At 39.3% G+C, this 16,466-nt stretch overlaps 3 protein-coding genes across 5 annotated transcripts; 1 reads left to right on the forward strand and 2 right to left on the reverse strand.

The window, feature by feature from the left end:
• Positions 1 to 294: 294 nt before the first annotated feature.
• UPL5 (ubiquitin protein ligase 5) lies at positions 295 to 7,256 on the reverse strand. Its single transcript, XM_021975974.2, has 3 exons — positions 5,116 to 7,256; positions 3,593 to 4,185; positions 295 to 896 (listed from the first exon to the last, which is right to left on the reverse strand). Exons 1-3 carry the CDS (start codon positions 7,013 to 7,015, stop codon positions 633 to 635), a joined length of 2,757 nt encoding a protein of 918 aa, XP_021831666.1. The 5' UTR covers positions 7,016 to 7,256; the 3' UTR covers positions 295 to 632.
• Positions 7,257 to 9,167: 1,911 nt separating this feature from the next.
• On the reverse strand, positions 9,168 to 12,596 carry CPR1 (F-box and associated interaction domains-containing protein). Of its 2 annotated transcripts, none has more exons than XM_021975975.2 (4): positions 12,320 to 12,596; positions 10,068 to 11,537; positions 9,775 to 9,851; positions 9,168 to 9,608 (listed from the first exon to the last, which is right to left on the reverse strand). In XM_021975975.2, the coding sequence occupies exons 2-3, from the start codon at positions 11,246 to 11,248 to the stop codon at positions 9,812 to 9,814; spliced, it is 1,221 nt and encodes a 406-aa protein (XP_021831667.1). In that variant the 5' UTR covers positions 11,249 to 11,537; positions 12,320 to 12,596; the 3' UTR covers positions 9,168 to 9,608; positions 9,775 to 9,811. The 2 variants fall into 2 exon arrangements, with proteins under 2 accessions (XP_021831667.1, XP_021831668.1); XM_021975976.2 differs by having other exon boundaries at positions 10,068 to 11,540.
• An 828-nt stretch (positions 12,597 to 13,424) lies between these two features.
• Positions 13,425 to 16,374, forward strand: LOC110771647 (tonoplast dicarboxylate transporter). 2 transcript variants are annotated; one of them, XM_021975982.2, is made up of 6 exons: positions 13,425 to 14,081; positions 14,542 to 15,019; positions 15,152 to 15,177; positions 15,310 to 15,405; positions 15,499 to 16,009; positions 16,098 to 16,374. In XM_021975982.2, the coding sequence occupies exons 1-6, from the start codon at positions 13,653 to 13,655 to the stop codon at positions 16,133 to 16,135; spliced, it is 1,578 nt and encodes a 525-aa protein (XP_021831674.1). In that variant the 5' UTR covers positions 13,425 to 13,652; the 3' UTR covers positions 16,136 to 16,374. The 2 variants fall into 2 exon arrangements, with proteins under 2 accessions (XP_021831674.1, XP_021831673.1); XM_021975981.2 differs by having other exon boundaries at positions 13,432 to 14,081; positions 15,152 to 15,195.
• Positions 16,375 to 16,466: the final 92 nt, after the last annotated feature.

Genomic DNA, 16,466 nt, shown 5'->3' on the forward strand with positions numbered 1-16,466 from the left:
GAGTACACTACTGCTATAGGATCAACATGCATGATATTACCGCATGCATGCTGTGAAGCCTGTAATTGTAAAGGCTCAGTACTGAGTTTTTTGGTCGTGTGAGCAGCAAATGGGCATCCGGAGAGTAGTTGTTTGTCACGTAAGGCCAACGTAGTGCCACTCCGACCAAAAAACATGCATACCAAAACTAAAATGAGACGCGCATTACACCAATATATACAAAGTTTCTTTGATTACACACAAACTCAAAAATACTTCAATGAGGGAAATAATTAGCAACCAAAATGAGGCCAGTGACGGGTAAATCTTTGTATATATAGACTTGCATGCCATTGCATCATATCTGAGTGTACTAACATGTCATGAAATAAACGTCCGTTAAGCAGAGAAATTTTCTTATTTCTTGCCTCCCAATTTATTTATAGCTATACCCTATATAGACAGTTGACAAAAATAGCAATGACACTGCAAACTTTCAACAAAGAAAACACTAGCATAGTCCCTTCTAACATTAGCCAAATGACAAGACGGTGACGGTGTCCTATAATCTGTACAATCTGAGTACCGAGTACTTTTTATGTGCAGTCAAATCCCCCTTTTTACCCCAAAATGCAGATGCAACTACTAATATATCACCATGTCCCAAAGCTACTGCCAACATGTTCTTGGGTGATGATGTTAAGGCGGTCTTGCATGACAGCCATAGATGGATAAGTTGGGAAACACAACCGGTAGAAGCATGTATGAGACGAAGGCAGACGGCTGTACGGTTCTGAGGACTTGTAAATGTAAAGCCGAGAAGCCAAACCACTAAACCCCTCAACTGGAAGATACTTCACAGAGGTCCAAAAGAAGAGAAGAACCTTTTTCTGCTCTGCGGACATCTCCCCAACAATCTGCACAATTTTTAAAGAAATTAATTTAACCACATAACAAACTAGCAACAACTACTCATATTTATATTGCTATCAGCGGATTATGCAGCATCCAACTACCCCCAGATTAACATGGTCAATTGTTTCAGTTCCATGCTCAAAGCTTTACCAAAACAAAGCAACTTTTAGCTGCTTTTCCTGTCTTTCAATCATGCCTACATCAACCACGTAGTATAAAATGATCCCAGCTGCAAATGAAGTTTGAGGAACCGATGCTTTAATATCTAAAAGCAGTGCTAAATAACTAATTGGTTAGTCCAAAAGCCACCAGAATGAACTTTAAGACGATTCATCATGTTGGCCCATTGTGAGTTGAAAATTTTGATTTTCTAACATTTCATTACACCTCCTTATGTTCCATGATATTAGATCTATAAAGACTTCTTTATTTGGTCAAAGCATCTACGAAGATTAAGAAATCTAGACATCAGAGCCAAAAGAGGAAGGGAAAAAGTGCAGTACAAAGGTGATCAAGCAACTTCAGGCAAAAGCAGCATATAATAGATTTTATACCACTGTATTTAAAATACCATAAGTTGCCTACACGAGGCCCAACATTAACAAAAAAGTGACAATTTAAGTAACCGCATAAGTGAAAAACGTTTTGCTCCATAACTTCAGTGTAAAACAGTAAAATTTATCAAGGTACTTTATAACCACAACCTAAGAAAATATAAAGATGCAGTCTATCTGGAAATCAACTCCTATCCTCAAGTCCTCAGCCAATTTCAGCAGGAATGTAATAAACACAGATTTATTAGTCACCCCATCGTTAATTCAAAACCATCCTGTTGCATGCTTTCATTAATTTGAAAATCAAATCATGCACACAAGCAAAAGCTTCCGTGACCGATCTCAGTTAACAATTAAACCAAACTAGTTCACTAAGACTATTTTCTATTTTTTGAAAAAGGAAAAAAGATTTTATTACAAAATTCAATAAAGTACAAAGATGGTCAAGATGACCACAAGAAAATAGTAAAGCAGAGGAAAGCAGAAAACAAAACAGGCCCCTACACACCCATCATGAGATCACCCCATTGTTAATTCAAAACCATCCTGTTGCATGCTTTCATTAATTTGAAAATCAAATCATGCACACAAGCAAAAGCTTCCATGACCGATCTCAGTTAACAATTAAACCCAACTGGTTCACTAAGACTATTTTCTATTTTTTGAGAAGGAAACAAGATTTTATTTCAATAAAGTACAAAGGTGGTCAAGATGACCACAAGAAAATAGTAAAGCAAAGGAAAGCAGAAAACGAAACAGGCCCCTACACGCCCATCATGACAAGGGTATGCATAAACTAACTCTGGAAAACGAGCGGATGGCTGCTTTCCAATCTAGCCAAATATTCCTAAAAGACAGGTCTCTAAAGTCTGGAAAATTAAGACTATTTTCTATGAGTAACACTGCTTGGCAGTTTGTCCCCAAAACTTTAGTGTGATTAATATGTTAACTTAATAGGTGAAAAAAAGTAAATATAAGATACATAGATAAATAAATAAAATAAACAAGATGCAAGTTAGATTTCTTTTCTGTGTAATTCTTGGTTGATTCAACTAATACAGCCCAGAAAAGCCAAGCATCCCCAGTAACATATACACATCAATATCTCAACCCAAATAGTAGTAGAGCGACAAATTAAGTCCATTCAACACCAGAAGTTTCCATATACATACACTAACCAAACTCCATGACAACTTAATTTTGTACATCATTACTTCAACTATACTGGATTATAATGACAACACATACACACTCAAAAGGAAAACCTGACACTCTTCTTTACCAAGAAAGGGCACTCATCCTCGATCAAACAATGCCATACATTGAAGGTATAAGAAGAAATCAAAGACAAGCATGACATTTAGGTTTCGTTTTTATTTAAATCTAGGGACTTTAGTTTACATATCTTTCTCTGGCGCTAGACTTTAGTTAATTTTTATAGTTAAATTGCTTGAATATGATGTTAACAATAAATAAAAGCTAGTATTTATATACCCAAAAAAAAACATGAAACTTATATGATTCATTATAACTAGTCATTTTGATTTCATGATATCATACTCTATGTAGGCATTTAAATCCAATTCAATTACCTTGTATCTTGTTTTTTTTATGGTTCTTCCACTCAATATAAGTTTATTGTTAAAGTCCAAATCCATATTTTTAAATCCCTTCATCAAAATGGAGCCTAACATTGTGATCTGCAAGAAACTTCCCTTATTTGAAATGTGCAGCATCTGATATCCAAGGACACAAGTCTCACAAAACTCATGTTTGGTTTGTGCTCTGATGCTTAAAGGCGTTTTATAAATTATTTTCCTGCATTGAACAAAGGTTTTACATTTTTTATTTATTTTTTCCCTACGTCTTTATTCACCCAGCAAGTAAACAACCCAAGACAAATAACAAAAATGCATATTCATGTGATAAATTCACTATCACATACATATGTATCTGTTTCTTCATGTCTAGGTTTTGAAGAGCATAGATGTTAACCATCCCCCAATTGAAAATTCGTATGATAACAAACAAATCTTATGTGTACTTTCAGCAGGTAAGTAGTGAAGAAGCTATAGAAGGAAGGGGAAAGTGAAGAGAAGACAAGCACATTCAGTGCTAATAAAACCAGAATCAAGCAAGCATACCTGCCAGAACCAAAGTATTTGAGGATCGGTCTCTTTGTAGCCATTGTACTCAGTATGTGCCTTCCAATCTTCAACACTAATAGCACTTTCACTTCCGTGCAGCATCCAATCAAGATCTTCTAGTTCTAAAGTTCGGAAAAAGAAACTCTGGAGCCTTGAGCTACATAGAATATCAGCAAAACCTTGCGCAAATTGAGACACCTGCTCAGAGATAGATGTGACAAAGCGATGCTGAATTAGATAATTAACATATTCCTCCCTGTTCTTGCTATTCACAACTTTGCTTTTCCCACCAGGGCAAAGCTCCACAGTTTTCCTGGCTCCTAACTCCTCCACTTCTCTAACAAATGTCAATCCTAAAGCATCTGAATCAATAAAATCGGCATCCATTTCGAGTATCTGCTTGCAACTACTATACAAGAATGGATCAGCATCTCGTATGTCTTCCAAAGACAAATATAAAGTTCCAGCCAGTTGCTGGAAAAACACACGATCAAAGACAATGCCGACTTGCACTTTATGCATCAAAGCTAACGCAATCACCCGGCCAGCAAAGGTGAAATACTCAAGGTGGAGAGGATCCACCTTAGATGCTGCAAACAGAAAAGATGCATAAACTGAAAATAGTTCTCTTACGGAAGGAGTTATTTCTGTCAGATGATCTATGTCAGAATCTGCTATAGCCAAATACAACACAATAGAACTACAAGTTATTAATGATTTGTAGCAATTTTCCTCCCAGGGAAGCATAACCTGAAAATTACACGCAGGAAAAGCACTACATTCGAAACTGCCAAGTAATGCTAAAGTGGCAAATTCCATGAAATTGGAATAGTGATCAACAAGTGAGCAGAATTATGGCCTTCCATTGTCTGCCTACAGGGCAACCAACAATAACACCAATACTGACGACCAGACTGGCAATCCATGTTATCTGCTAGTCATTTCTTATTATAAATATTTCTAAAATATAGACACAGATGTTCAAGACTTTGACCTTTCCATATTGTCCAATGTTCATGTAATTCTGAAAAAAATTTAAGCACATTAAAAGTCTTGGAGTCGAATTAACCAAAACAAATTCATAGAAGGCGACGTCACCATTCTACTGGTCAAAGTCTTAACCTCAAGGTAAATTAACTACAATGCCCGCACCATTCAGCGAGATCAAACAAAGTAATAAGCTCTCTCTCAAACAAGCACAACTGAGACATGTTTAGTGATTTTGATAAACATTACAAAATCTAAGCATTGGTGTTTCATCATATCTATCAACTTACCAAGACTGTAATGTCTGTCTGCAATTTGGAACTTATATGCCAAAATCTTGGGTCAATACCATATCATATTTCAACACTCATCTATATATAAATGCTATAAAAGGATTTAGTCAATCATTTCCATCGAAAAATGGGGATAATTTTTTTATAAAACAAAAAACTCAAGACATAAGCAAAAATGAAAACAAAATGTATATTTGATGTTCAAGAACACCATGCATTAAAAGGGCATAGTAAGCACACCTGGATTAGGATAGAACCTTCTATGATCATGAGGGCATGCAACAAAAAGTGCATTTTGTGGATTAAATATGGCCTGGCATACCAAAAAGAACCACTCCCGCAGTACACCTGGACCTGTAGCTTCCTCATTTTTGAATTCCATAAATAAACCACCGTGCAGTGACTCAGGTTCCGCGCGTCCTATGTACTCAAATGATTCTGCCAACAATTGAGACCTATCAATGAGCATCTCATGCAGCTCCTCGTAGTCTTCTTTAACATCAGGGAACATCATCATTGCCAAATGCCTCCGAGACTCAAAATCAAGCACATCTTTGTGCTGAATAAGCCACTGATGATCGTCACTTCGCTTTGCACATTTGACAACAAGTGCACATAAAGAAGCCCTTCTAAGCCTCAGAATCTTCTTGAGTTGTTCTTCCCCGCCCTGATAAAGTATACAAATTCCACTCAACTCCTTCAAAATGGCCAGATACTGTGACCATCCAGAATGAACAATATCACCCTCCCCCTTTCCTTTCCCAGCCAAAGACTCTCCCATTTTTCCAAGGCATTCATCCATTTTTAGGAGCAAATCAGCCTGTATGACACGCAGAAGCTCAATCTCTTCCCCATACAAGGGATGCTTACAAGCCTTCCCTTTCAAGGATGCAGAAATAGGACCCTTGAAACACACTTGCCGCTCAACTGCAGTACGCAAAGGGAGCAAGAATGCCTTAAAATCACTTACATCATCCGACATTGGTCTGCCACACGTAGGATACTCCATACTCAGTTTCAAATCCCTGGACAAGATAGTTGCCAGCTCACTAACAAATGGAGATATCTCCTTCAACCCACCAATCAATCCCTCAACACTCTCCGAGTCCTGCAAATTTCCAACATTTTCCAACAAGGAACCAAGGGCGCTCCGGCACAGTAGGTACAGGGGGTCCTCCTGCCCTAATCTCCTAAGAAACTTACAAAACTCTAACACTATAGGCGCGCAATGATTATGCAAGTGTTTGGGCAACAAAGTAGGGTAGGAATTCAGAAAATACTTTATCGAAGTTTCGGCAACCGTTTTGTTACCTGGAAGAGTAGAAACATACAGCATCAGCAGTGCCAAGGGGGCTGAGGACGGGACGAAGACCTGGAGATGGCTAACCCCAGAGTCGTTCTTCTCCTTCTGAGCCATGGCCAAGTACTGGCTCATCCGGCTCTTGATGTATTTCGATGGTTCGTGAACCACTTCACCTCGGCACAACCGAAATGCTGTGGTGACTATGTCCTCCAGGACTTGCCACGCCTGGGGGTGGTCGGTGCTTCGCAAGCGCCCCACCAGTTGCAAACTGGCGTCGTTTTGGATGGAGCACTCGGCCAGCGAGTGCTCCCACTGAAGCTGTTTGCCTCTGTAAATAAGCCTCTGCTCGAAAACCGGAATGCCGGTGATCGTTTGGATGCGCTCGTGCAGCGATTTCACGGTGTCGTGAGCGTAGGCCTGGATTACAAGATTGTTGCCCCCCGACATGGTTCTGATGAAGAATTGGAGCATGGCTCGGGACCGAGTCGACTCGGGGTGGGTGGACTCGCCGTGAGAGGTCGATCGGGCATTGGGAACCCTGGAATTGAGGTGGTCGGTGTTGCCTGAGGAGTGAGGGGGGTTGGCGGCGCCGTTGGACGACGAATCGACCGCGTTGGGCTCGTCCTTCCTCATTCTGACGTGTACTAGGTCAGAGAGAACGGCGTCGTCCTCGTCGTCGGAGAAGGTGGGCCCGCCATAGTCGTCTAATTTGCGCTTGGAGGACAATCGCTGGTGTAGTTGATCCACCGCGGCGGCGACGGCGGCAAGGGCTGTGCTGTCGCTGCGCTGGTAGGCGCAATCGACTGTGCTGGTGGTGGGGCTCCCGGTGATGGACATTTACAGGTGGGGCCCACCCGCCAGCCGGTTCCTGGAAAAATTCAAGCGCACGGTGGGCGTGGGTGCATGGAATCGCAGCCGCTCCGGGAAGCAAATCGCGAAAATGAGAAGCAGAATAAAATTAGGGGTGAGTGTGTGTGAGAAGAAACGCGAGGGGAATTGGGGAAGACGATGATCGGGAAGGGGTCGTCTCACGTCTGGGCTTCACAGCCGTCATCTACAAAGACTGTAATCCCACGCTATTATATATTTCTTTATATATATTTTGATTTATTTAATGTTTGTGTGTTTCAATTCAATTGAATTACAAAAATGCCCTCTGCTCTCTAGTTCTGCTACTTGTAAGTTGTAAATTATAGTGGTAGTAGCGGGTTTAAGTGTTGAGCGAGTCGTACAGCTGGCCCTATTGAATTTAATTTTGATTATTAAATTACTTTGATGCCCTATTGAGTGTTTTGGGTTTTTTTTTTTATAAGATTTTGAGATTGGGTTTATTTTAAGAAATCAATAGTAGTTTTGTAATTTAAAATAAGTTAAAAGTCTTTTTGTTATGTTGTAAACGGACTTTGAGTGTGTTTCTAAAGTCCATTTCATATAAGATTTTTTAATAATTTGAGCTCCTATATTGGGTATAATAGTGAATCTCCTTTAAAAAATTTAGAATCCCAATTTTGTTAATGTGGTAGATTTTCTAACTTGTAAATCTATTAAAATCAACAAATAAATACAGATTGGTTTAACTTTTAAAAAAGAGGGGCCCGAAGAAAACAAAGGAAAAGAAAAGGGTGGAATGGTAAAGAGGTGGGCAAAAGGGCTCTAACTAGTAACTGTATATGCATAATGTATAATGTATGTATGTGCGTGTAAACTGTAATGGAGACGTGATGAGTTCTTCTTCCTGTTATTGAATTTCTACGTCGCTTCTTCTTCTTTTTCTTTTCAGCAGCACTCGCTCTTTAATTCCATTGCCTTCTCTTTTCCCACTTACTTTTTCAATAATAATAACCACAGAAAAAGAAAGTTGAACTGCCATCAGCGAAAAGCCATCCAATCCAATGCAAAAATGACCGGCCTAATGTTTTGACGGTTTCTTTCTCTTATACATACACACACACTCGGTCAGTCTGAGGTTGTTTCAGCTGCCAATATCAGCAGCTTATTATTAAACTAATGAAAACATAAAATACACAATGGATTGAGTGGAACAGTGTTTTAAATGGACACTGAAATGAAAATTCCTAATCAAATATGGAAATTGGCTTTACTTAGCCTCCAAGGAGCTTCTTCTTCGAGTCTTCTCACCTTTTGGAGGCCCAAATACGATACTTAAACCAAAAAAGTCTCTGCTCTGAAAATGCAATCAGATGACTTTAGAAAACTAGTTTCTAAGCGCTCCTCCTTCAGTATCACTAACGAGCTATTTTAATCAGCTCATCGCCCGCAAGCTAAGCCATAGATAGACCATCTAAGTTAACATCGCTTTGAATCCAATATATATAGTGAAAAGGGGTAAAACTTGTCAATAATAATATCACTCTCGCCTGGACGACCAGAGCTGGAGCTGGCCAACAAAGTTCAATACAGAGTCTGATAGGCTGTTGTCTTATCCTCCCAAACTGTTACGAAGACGGTACAAAACGTCAAGTCGAGCCAGTGAATCAGAGTATGAGAAGTGCTTTTTCTATAATAATCTAGTGATTAGAAAGCAATGTTCTCATTCCAGCCACTTTCTTACAACGTGAGATAGGGACCCATATCCACTAAACAACGCTCACCTGATCCCTCATTGATGATAACTGAAAACTAAGAATAAGACTCAGAACATAGAGCATATATTGAGATTTTCTGTATGAATTTCACTGAATGAATATTACAATGTACAGTTTAGCTTATATACAATTGTAAGGATTGAAGGCTTAAGTAACTAACAGCCATGCTTAACAGATGCTAACAATAACACGTGGGTACTCTTACAACACTAAACTAACTTGAGCTGATGTGTTCATCCATCAATTGAGGAACCCAACAAGATGAATAGAGAGATGTCAACCCTACACTTGTGGTGCATGCGTATTTACAGTGAAGCCCAAAAGTCAAACCCTAATGTTCAAAGCCACGCATGTTCGAACACAATTGCCAAAAACAATCAAACTGAACCAAGAGAATGCTATACTTGTTGATTTAAAAGGTTTTAAGTTCCTACATAGTCATTTGCTGTACATACAAAATTCGAAAGCACATGGACTTATTACATTCAAAAACGTAGTGATTATTACATTCAACAACAGCACAGTAACTATTACATTCAACAACAGCACAGTAATTGTATTAGAAAGTACGTAATTATCACATTCAGGATCTCTTACAGAAGGTCTTAACTGGAAGAAAAAGACTCTTACAGAAGCACCTACTTGTTGTTGGTTAGCAGCTGTGGAAGAAGAAATATGCACCTGATATGGTAACGATTGGACAAAACCTGACTTGAGTATGTTCCTACAAAGGAAGTTTAAGCATTGTAAGGTAATTATGCTCTAGTCGATTGGCACACGGATGTGCTCAGCTCAAATTCAACATGGTTCCTTCATCTTCAGCCCTGAGAGAAACAAATGTGTCAAGGACCAAAGTAGGTGGGTGAATGAGACACTCATGCATTCAACTTTTAGATATCCCCGGTTCCTACCTTTTTTCGAAGCAAACAACTGAGAAATAAAACAAGGGAGCTATCTAAACTAGAGTACAAGGATAATTCAGAAAATTACCTCTCCGCTCTTTGTTCTTGTCTTCTTTTCTGATTGCCTAAAGCACCAACTTGAAGCCTTCAGCCAGGAAATCATCCCTGATAAATACAAGGACCAACTCAACTCATGGGGCAAAGACTACTGATTCACATAATAGTAGGTAAACAATATTACAGCAAAATAAGCAACACTGATACTTATTGCAGATACAATGAAAACAATGCCAAAACAATCTCAATAATCACAACATGGATACTTATCGCAGATACAAACAAATAAATTGGCAATGAAGTGCAAAAATTCATGTCATTTACCTCTTCTTATTCTTCTTCCCCCCTACAGATTCCTGCTTTTTCCTGTCATCTCGTCTACTAGGATAAACTGAAACAAGGCTTTCCATACAAACTACAGCCTCAAACAAATCTGGCAAACCACGAACCTTAACACTCTTGACCCTCTGACTTTTCAAGTCAAACCAAACAAGATTTTCGTGGTCTTGTTCCAACAAAACTTCACGGCCATTTTTTGAATACACCAGAGGCCTAACACTCTTAATCCTTTGAGCCTGCGTTAAGGTAAGCAACTTACTCCAAGACTCTTTAACCCCATACTCCTTTAGCGTCCAAACATCAACACCCGCATCTTCATATTTAGCTACAATACAAAGACACCCTCCCAAGTACCCTACATCAATCTGGCATATCCTGTTCATGCTCTCCGGCATCGGCACCTCCCGAAAAGTCTCTTTCACAATGTCAAAGGCAATGACCAATTCGGTTGCAAGTTGATCCAATTCAAGCTGCCGGGTCACCACCCAATGCACACAACCACTCACAAGAATACCCATTTTTCGTGTATAACAGAGCACATAAGGCATGTCTTCGACTTTCTTCCACGCATTGTTTCTGAGGCTATAAACCTTCACCTCAGACTCGAACGAGAGGTAATCCAATCCGATGAACTGGGAAATCCTGACCAACTTATAGTCATCGTGACCGGCGTCGTATCCGAGCCCATAAACCCTCGCACCACACAAACACATGCCCGAGTCACGCTTTCTATCGGAGGGCAGAGAGGGCAATACCCTGTACTTTTTGGTAGATGGATTCCAGAGAGCGATGTCTTCGGCCACATTACAGATGCACAAGAGGCCGTTGCAGGAGCCCAAGACGCGAATTCGATTGCTGTAACACATGAGAGGGTGATTGAGCTCGACGGCGTCGTCTAAGGAATCGAAATTGATGTAATAGAGGTCAGAGTCCTTTCTGAGAATCAAACTGAGATGGGATTTGGCTTCTGCGGATTTTTCAAGGTGGAGATCGATGAAATAGGGGCTGTCGATGAGGGAACGCCATGGTTTGGCAATGGACCTGAAGCAGAGGAGGCGCCCAACTTGTAGACGAGAGAGTATGCTGATGATGACCTCAGGTGGGAGTTCCACCATGATTGCTTGGATTTCAAGCTGTGTCTCTGTGCTAGATGTTGGAGTCTTCATTTCTTAAATTTGCTTTCTCTTACTCTTTCTCTCAGCTAGGGATTTCAGTTTCACAGTGCTATTGCAGTTGGGCGAGTGTGAGTGGCGATTGTTGGAGAGAAGCGAGAGTCTCCGAGAGCGCTCGTTTTTACAGAATTATCCTTCCAATTGAATAAATAAGGGAATAAATAAGGGTGATTTTGACTTTCCCACGGGAATTGAGCAAACGTAGGGTTAACGTGGAGCAACACCAAACTGCCTTTTCTCTTCCTTCTCCTATTTTTATTCATCAGTTTCAGGTCCACAATACCTGCTTCACGATAAAAGAAAAAAATTATATATTTTTTTAGTCAAGATATATATATATATAATTGAAATTAAAATTATCTAATTGGAATCATCTTTACATAAATTCGACTAAAATGGGCCTCCATATGTGGAGAAATGGGTGAGTTCAATTCGTAAGTTTGGGCCTACCAAGGTAGCCCAAAAAGTTCTATAGCTTCTCAGGGCACAAGTTTGCAAAGATTTAGATGAGGAGGGAGCTAGAACGGAGAGTTTATAATGAGAAGTTTAAAGTGAGGAGGTTAATTTCACCATCAACAAATATAAAGAAATTGTTGGACTTAAACATTTTAAATGTTTTAATAATAAGATTGGCATTATCAAATAGCTTCCTCACTTTAAACTCCTCATTGTAGCCCCTTCCGGAGATAGAATAGAATTGAGTGATGTTTTTTGTTTGAGACAATCCAACTCTACTTTCTCAAGTCTTTTATTCCCAACCTTAAATAACATGTGGCTGTTTTTTTTTCTTCTTTTTTTTAATAAAACATGTGTTCTTAATATTTAATTTTTTTTTTTTATATACAAGCAATATTCTACCTTAATCTAATCTAAACTATGGGAGGAGGGAGATTCGAAATGAGGAGCTCTAAACCAACTTGTGTTCATAACATCTAACATTTTAGTTTAATTGCAAATGTGTATTTGTTGTGACTTTGCACATCGTCCCTGGGAAACCTGAACCTGTACAACACTTTGCACATGCATGATGATAATAGGAGTTGATGTAAATATTGTATTTCTTACCAGAAAAACTGAAGGAAATCCCACGTTTTTTTTTTCTTATTTTTCTTTCATGGTCGAAAGAAGTCGAAAATTTTGATCAGTCTCGAAGTCAGTGTAGAAAGAAGAAGAGAGACAACACAATGTTTGTCCCACTGAATGATGATAGTATGATCTGAAGCTGTTAAGGATTGCATGCTAAAAAACAGAGCACGAAACTTCTTCCCAAGTCACTCATTTTGAAGCTATTTGCGTTTTGCTTTCTCTCTGAGAAGAAGAGAGAAATTGAAGAACACGTATATGGGTTAATTCATTCTCTGTGTGACAAATCAAAGAATTAATAAACTTGTTTGTTCTTCTTCCTTCTAGAGTTTACTAGTAGCGATTGATGATGACAGAAAACAGAGCAACGTGGCATCACATGATGATTGATGATGCCGTACCCATCCACATGGACATATGGACATAATCTGCATTATTGTGATGATTTTCCTGTTTTCAGTCCCCCACACGTTCCTCCTTTTGCCCTTCAAACCCTAATTATTAGATTGGGCAACCAAATTGAGAGTGGGTTTGATTGAACATTATTTGTTCATGGGCCCGTCCTCGCGAGGCTGATCATGATTCATGATGTGAATTATACGTTCTCTCCATCAGATTAGGAACCAAAGTGAAAAGATTACTACTAAGACTTAAATCTTCTTCAGCAACGTAACAAATTGGGCTCTGCCACTTGTACAGACACCTCATTTTGAGGTCAAGAAAACAGAGTTTATGAATTATTATGACTCAGCTTCTCTATCCTTCCCCAACCATATCCAAATTCCACAACTTTTTTTTTTCTTTCTTTCCTTTTGTAATATTGTAATATTGACATATTCCATGCTACATGCATGGTTTGGTTTATAAATTATAAATTATAAATTATAAATTATAAATTATAAATTATAATTATAATCAATCATGCAGATCATCATAGCCTGGCCCTGGCATTATTCTTCTCTCTCTAGTTCATGGTTGAGGCAATTCCTGTGGTTCTCCCCTCTCTACACATCTGTGGACTCTGGGCCCCACCAATTTGGAGTGAAAGACCGTCTCTAATAACAAAATGTCATACTTGGCCATGGTCTTGGCTATACCCTTAGCAAATAAATAGCATTTATTAGTGGCAAAATCCAATTTAGTATACACTAGAATACAAGAACGGAAATGGAACACTGTAATTATAGAAAGGAAAGGCAAACTTGTCTGCTAATTCCTTTCTTTCTATACAAAAGCCAGCAACCATTTATATTCAGTCATTTAGTTTCCTTATTCATTACTCCAATCCAAAGTTCCAAACTCAATTAATTATCAGATGGATCATCCCATCTCCGATGACCCCAAATCCCCACTTCTCCCTCTCCACCACGATCCCGATCCAATCCAACAGTCACAAAACATCCTGTCAGGTTTGAAATCCACTCTAACACTCAAGACCTTGTTCGTCCTCCTAGGACCTCTTCTGTGCACCATTATATGCCTCTATGTCAAGCTAGATGGCCCTGTGGCTAGCCGGAACATGCTGGCAGTGCTTGTTTGGGTCTTTGCTTGGTGGCTCACAGAGGCTGTGCCTATGCCCATCACCTCCATGTCTCCGCTCTTTCTCTTCCCGCTCTTTGGAATTGCCTCTGCTGATGATGTCGCTCACTCTTACATGGATGATGTCATTGCGCTAGTTCTTGGAAGTTTCATACTGGCTCTTGCTGTTGAGCATTATAACATACACAGAAGATTGGCCTTGAATGTCAGTTTCTCTAATCTCTAATCTCTAATAATCTCTAATCTCTACTCTAATATAATAATTATATTATATGGTTTAGTTTTTCAAACTTGTCATCTTTTCTTTGGTTCTCGTAAATTAATTAACCCCTAGGCTATGATCAAACCAGAAAACTAAATTAGAATTTTTGTTACTGTTGGTCCTGTCATATATTAAATACTAACCTATGTTTGAACTTGTAAGTTAGGCCGGTTGACCTGCACTTTGTACTCGAGTTTAATCTCTATCTCCCACGTGTCTTACATATGTTCACTTCGACTTGTTACATAAATTAAAAATTACAATCATTGCTGTCTTTGTCAATTTCATAGCATAAAAAGCATTTTAAATTCTGAATTATCGTACTAAAATGTTGTCTCAATTATTATTCGTGTGAGTCTGAGACTGAGAGTGATTCACGGTATGTGGTGGGCCATCCACACAGATAACCATGCTATTCTGCGGAGATCCACTGAATCCCCCGCTGCTCCTGCTGGGAATATGCGCCACGACAGCTTTCGTCAGCATGTGGATGCACAACGTGGCAGCAGCTGTGATAATGATGCCGGTCGCCACCGGGATCCTCCAGCGCTTTCCAGTGGGCCCCGACCAGTCCGTCGCTGTGAGCAAGTTCTGCAGGGCTGTGGTTCTGGGGGTGATATACTCAACAGCCATAGGAGGGATGAGCACTCTCACGGGGACAGGTGTCAATCTCATATTGGTTGGAATGTGGAAGAGCTATTTTCCAGAGGCAGAGCCCATCAGCTTCAGCACCTGGTTCTTTTTTGGGTTCCCTCTGGCCTTGCTCATATTCTTGGCTTTGTGGGTTATACTTTGTTGCTTGTATTGCTCAAGGAATTCAAGCCAGGCTCTCTCTGGTTATTTGGACAAAGCCCATTTGAAGAGGGAGCTTGAAATGTTAGGTACAATATTATAATCAGTTAGTGTCTATTTTTCTCTTTTATTTTCTCTCTGAATCTGAATTGAACTCATCACCTTCTGTCTAATTCATATTTCCAAGTCAGCTAATTACAAGTGTTGTTGTGATGAGACAGGTCCAATGGCTTTTGCTGAGAAGATGGTATTGGCTGTGTTTTCTGTACGTTTAACTTTTACTTCATTTTGAAGTGTACATACATGTTGACTTTGATGGTTGGATTTGGATATGTGTTTCAATTATAATTATGATGATGACAAGAAGAGTTTTGTGCAGATGCTGATAGTTTTGTGGATGACAAGAAGCATAACAGATGACATTCCTGGGTGGGGAACCCTCTTCAAAGGGCGTGCTGGTGATGGAACTGTCAGTGTGAGTATTTGCTTGGCCCTTCAAAATTTAACAACATAACTTGAAAATGGCCTTTTGTAGTGAATTTGGATTAATTAGAAATTAACCATGTAGGTCATGATGGCAACTTTGCTGTTCATAATTCCGAACAAAAAGCAAAAGGGAGAGAAGTTGATGGACTGGAACAAATGCAAGAAGCTACCTTGGAACATCATATTGTTACTAGGAGCTGGTTTTGCCATTGCTGACGGAGTTCGAACCAGTGGCCTTGCAGACATTTTATCAAAAGCCTTAGATTTCTTGGAGGCAGTTCCTTATTTTGCCATTGCGCCTGCCGTCTGTCTCATAAGTAGCACCATCACTGAGTTTACATCAAACAACTCCACCACCACGCTGGTTGTGCCTCTTCTAATTCAAATTGCAAAAATCATGCATGTAAATCCACTCCTTCTTATGGTTCCTGGAGCCATTGGGGCACAATTTTCTTTCTTGCTTCCAACAGGAACACCTTCAAATATAGTTGGATTTACCACTGGCCACATTGAAATTCAAGATATGATCAAAACCGGGTTGCCATTAAAGATTGCTGGAATTGCTGTGCTCTCCCTTTTGATGCCTACACTTGGTAACATTCCTAGTGTCTCAGTTATCAGCTAACTATTTTGTTTTTGACCAATTTTCACAAGTCACTAATGAATTTTTGGCTATTGCAGGAGCATATGTATTTGGGACTAACGAACCAGTTCAATGACTTGAAAATTCGAAATATTATCGTGTCTTGTGAAATCTCAGGCGCAGGGCATAAGAAAAATATTATGTGTGTGTGTGTATATATATATAGTCACACTCACAAGCACAAAAATACTTCTCTTCTCTCACAATTTTCCCCTGCTTCTTTTTTGCATTCCTTCGTTGGTAGGTAGAGCTTTGTATGTACATCTATGATTGCAGCCATTTGCAATTATATTAAATAATTTTCAATTTTGTGTATCTCATTATTTCTCTGATCTGTAGTGTTGTATAAAAGTTTCTTAGGAGAATGCTATATTTGCTTTTCCTACAACATTACTTGCAGTTTTGCT

The sequence above is a fragment of the Prunus avium genome, chromosome 4, assembly GCF_965620075.1.
Source record: "Prunus avium chromosome 4, drPruAviu1.hap1.1, whole genome shotgun sequence".
In the NCBI taxonomy this organism is placed as follows: Eukaryota; Viridiplantae; Streptophyta; class Magnoliopsida; order Rosales; family Rosaceae; genus Prunus; species Prunus avium.

Excerpts from the sequence above, each read along its gene's own strand:
- UPL5 (XM_021975974.2), bottom strand. The coding sequence starts at position 7,015 with ATGTCCATCACCGGGAGCCCCACCACCAGCACAGTCGATTGCGCCTAC. Across the intron at positions 4,186-5,115 it reads AAGGTTCTATCCTAATCCAG|CATCTAAGGTGGATCCTCTC; the intron begins GTGTGCTTACTA and ends TTCTGTTTGCAG. Across the intron at positions 897-3,592 it reads AAATACTTTGGTTCTGGCAG|ATTGTTGGGGAGATGTCCGC; the intron begins GTATGCTTGCTT and ends AAAATTGTGCAG.
- LOC110771647 (XM_021975981.2), top strand. The coding sequence starts at position 13,653 with ATGGATCATCCCATCTCCGATGACCCCAAATCCCCACTTCTCCCTCTC. Across the intron at positions 15,020-15,151 it reads GAGGGAGCTTGAAATGTTAG|GTCCAATGGCTTTTGCTGAG; the intron begins GTACAATATTAT and ends GTGATGAGACAG. Across the intron at positions 15,196-15,309 it reads TGGTATTGGCTGTGTTTTCT|ATGCTGATAGTTTTGTGGAT; the intron begins GTACGTTTAACT and ends AGTTTTGTGCAG.
- CPR1 (XM_021975975.2), bottom strand. The coding sequence starts at position 11,248 with ATGAAGACTCCAACATCTAGCACAGAGACACAGCTTGAAATCCAAGCA. Across the intron at positions 9,852-10,067 it reads GGGAAGAAGAATAAGAAGAG|GGATGATTTCCTGGCTGAAG; the intron begins GTAAATGACATG and ends TGTATTTATCAG.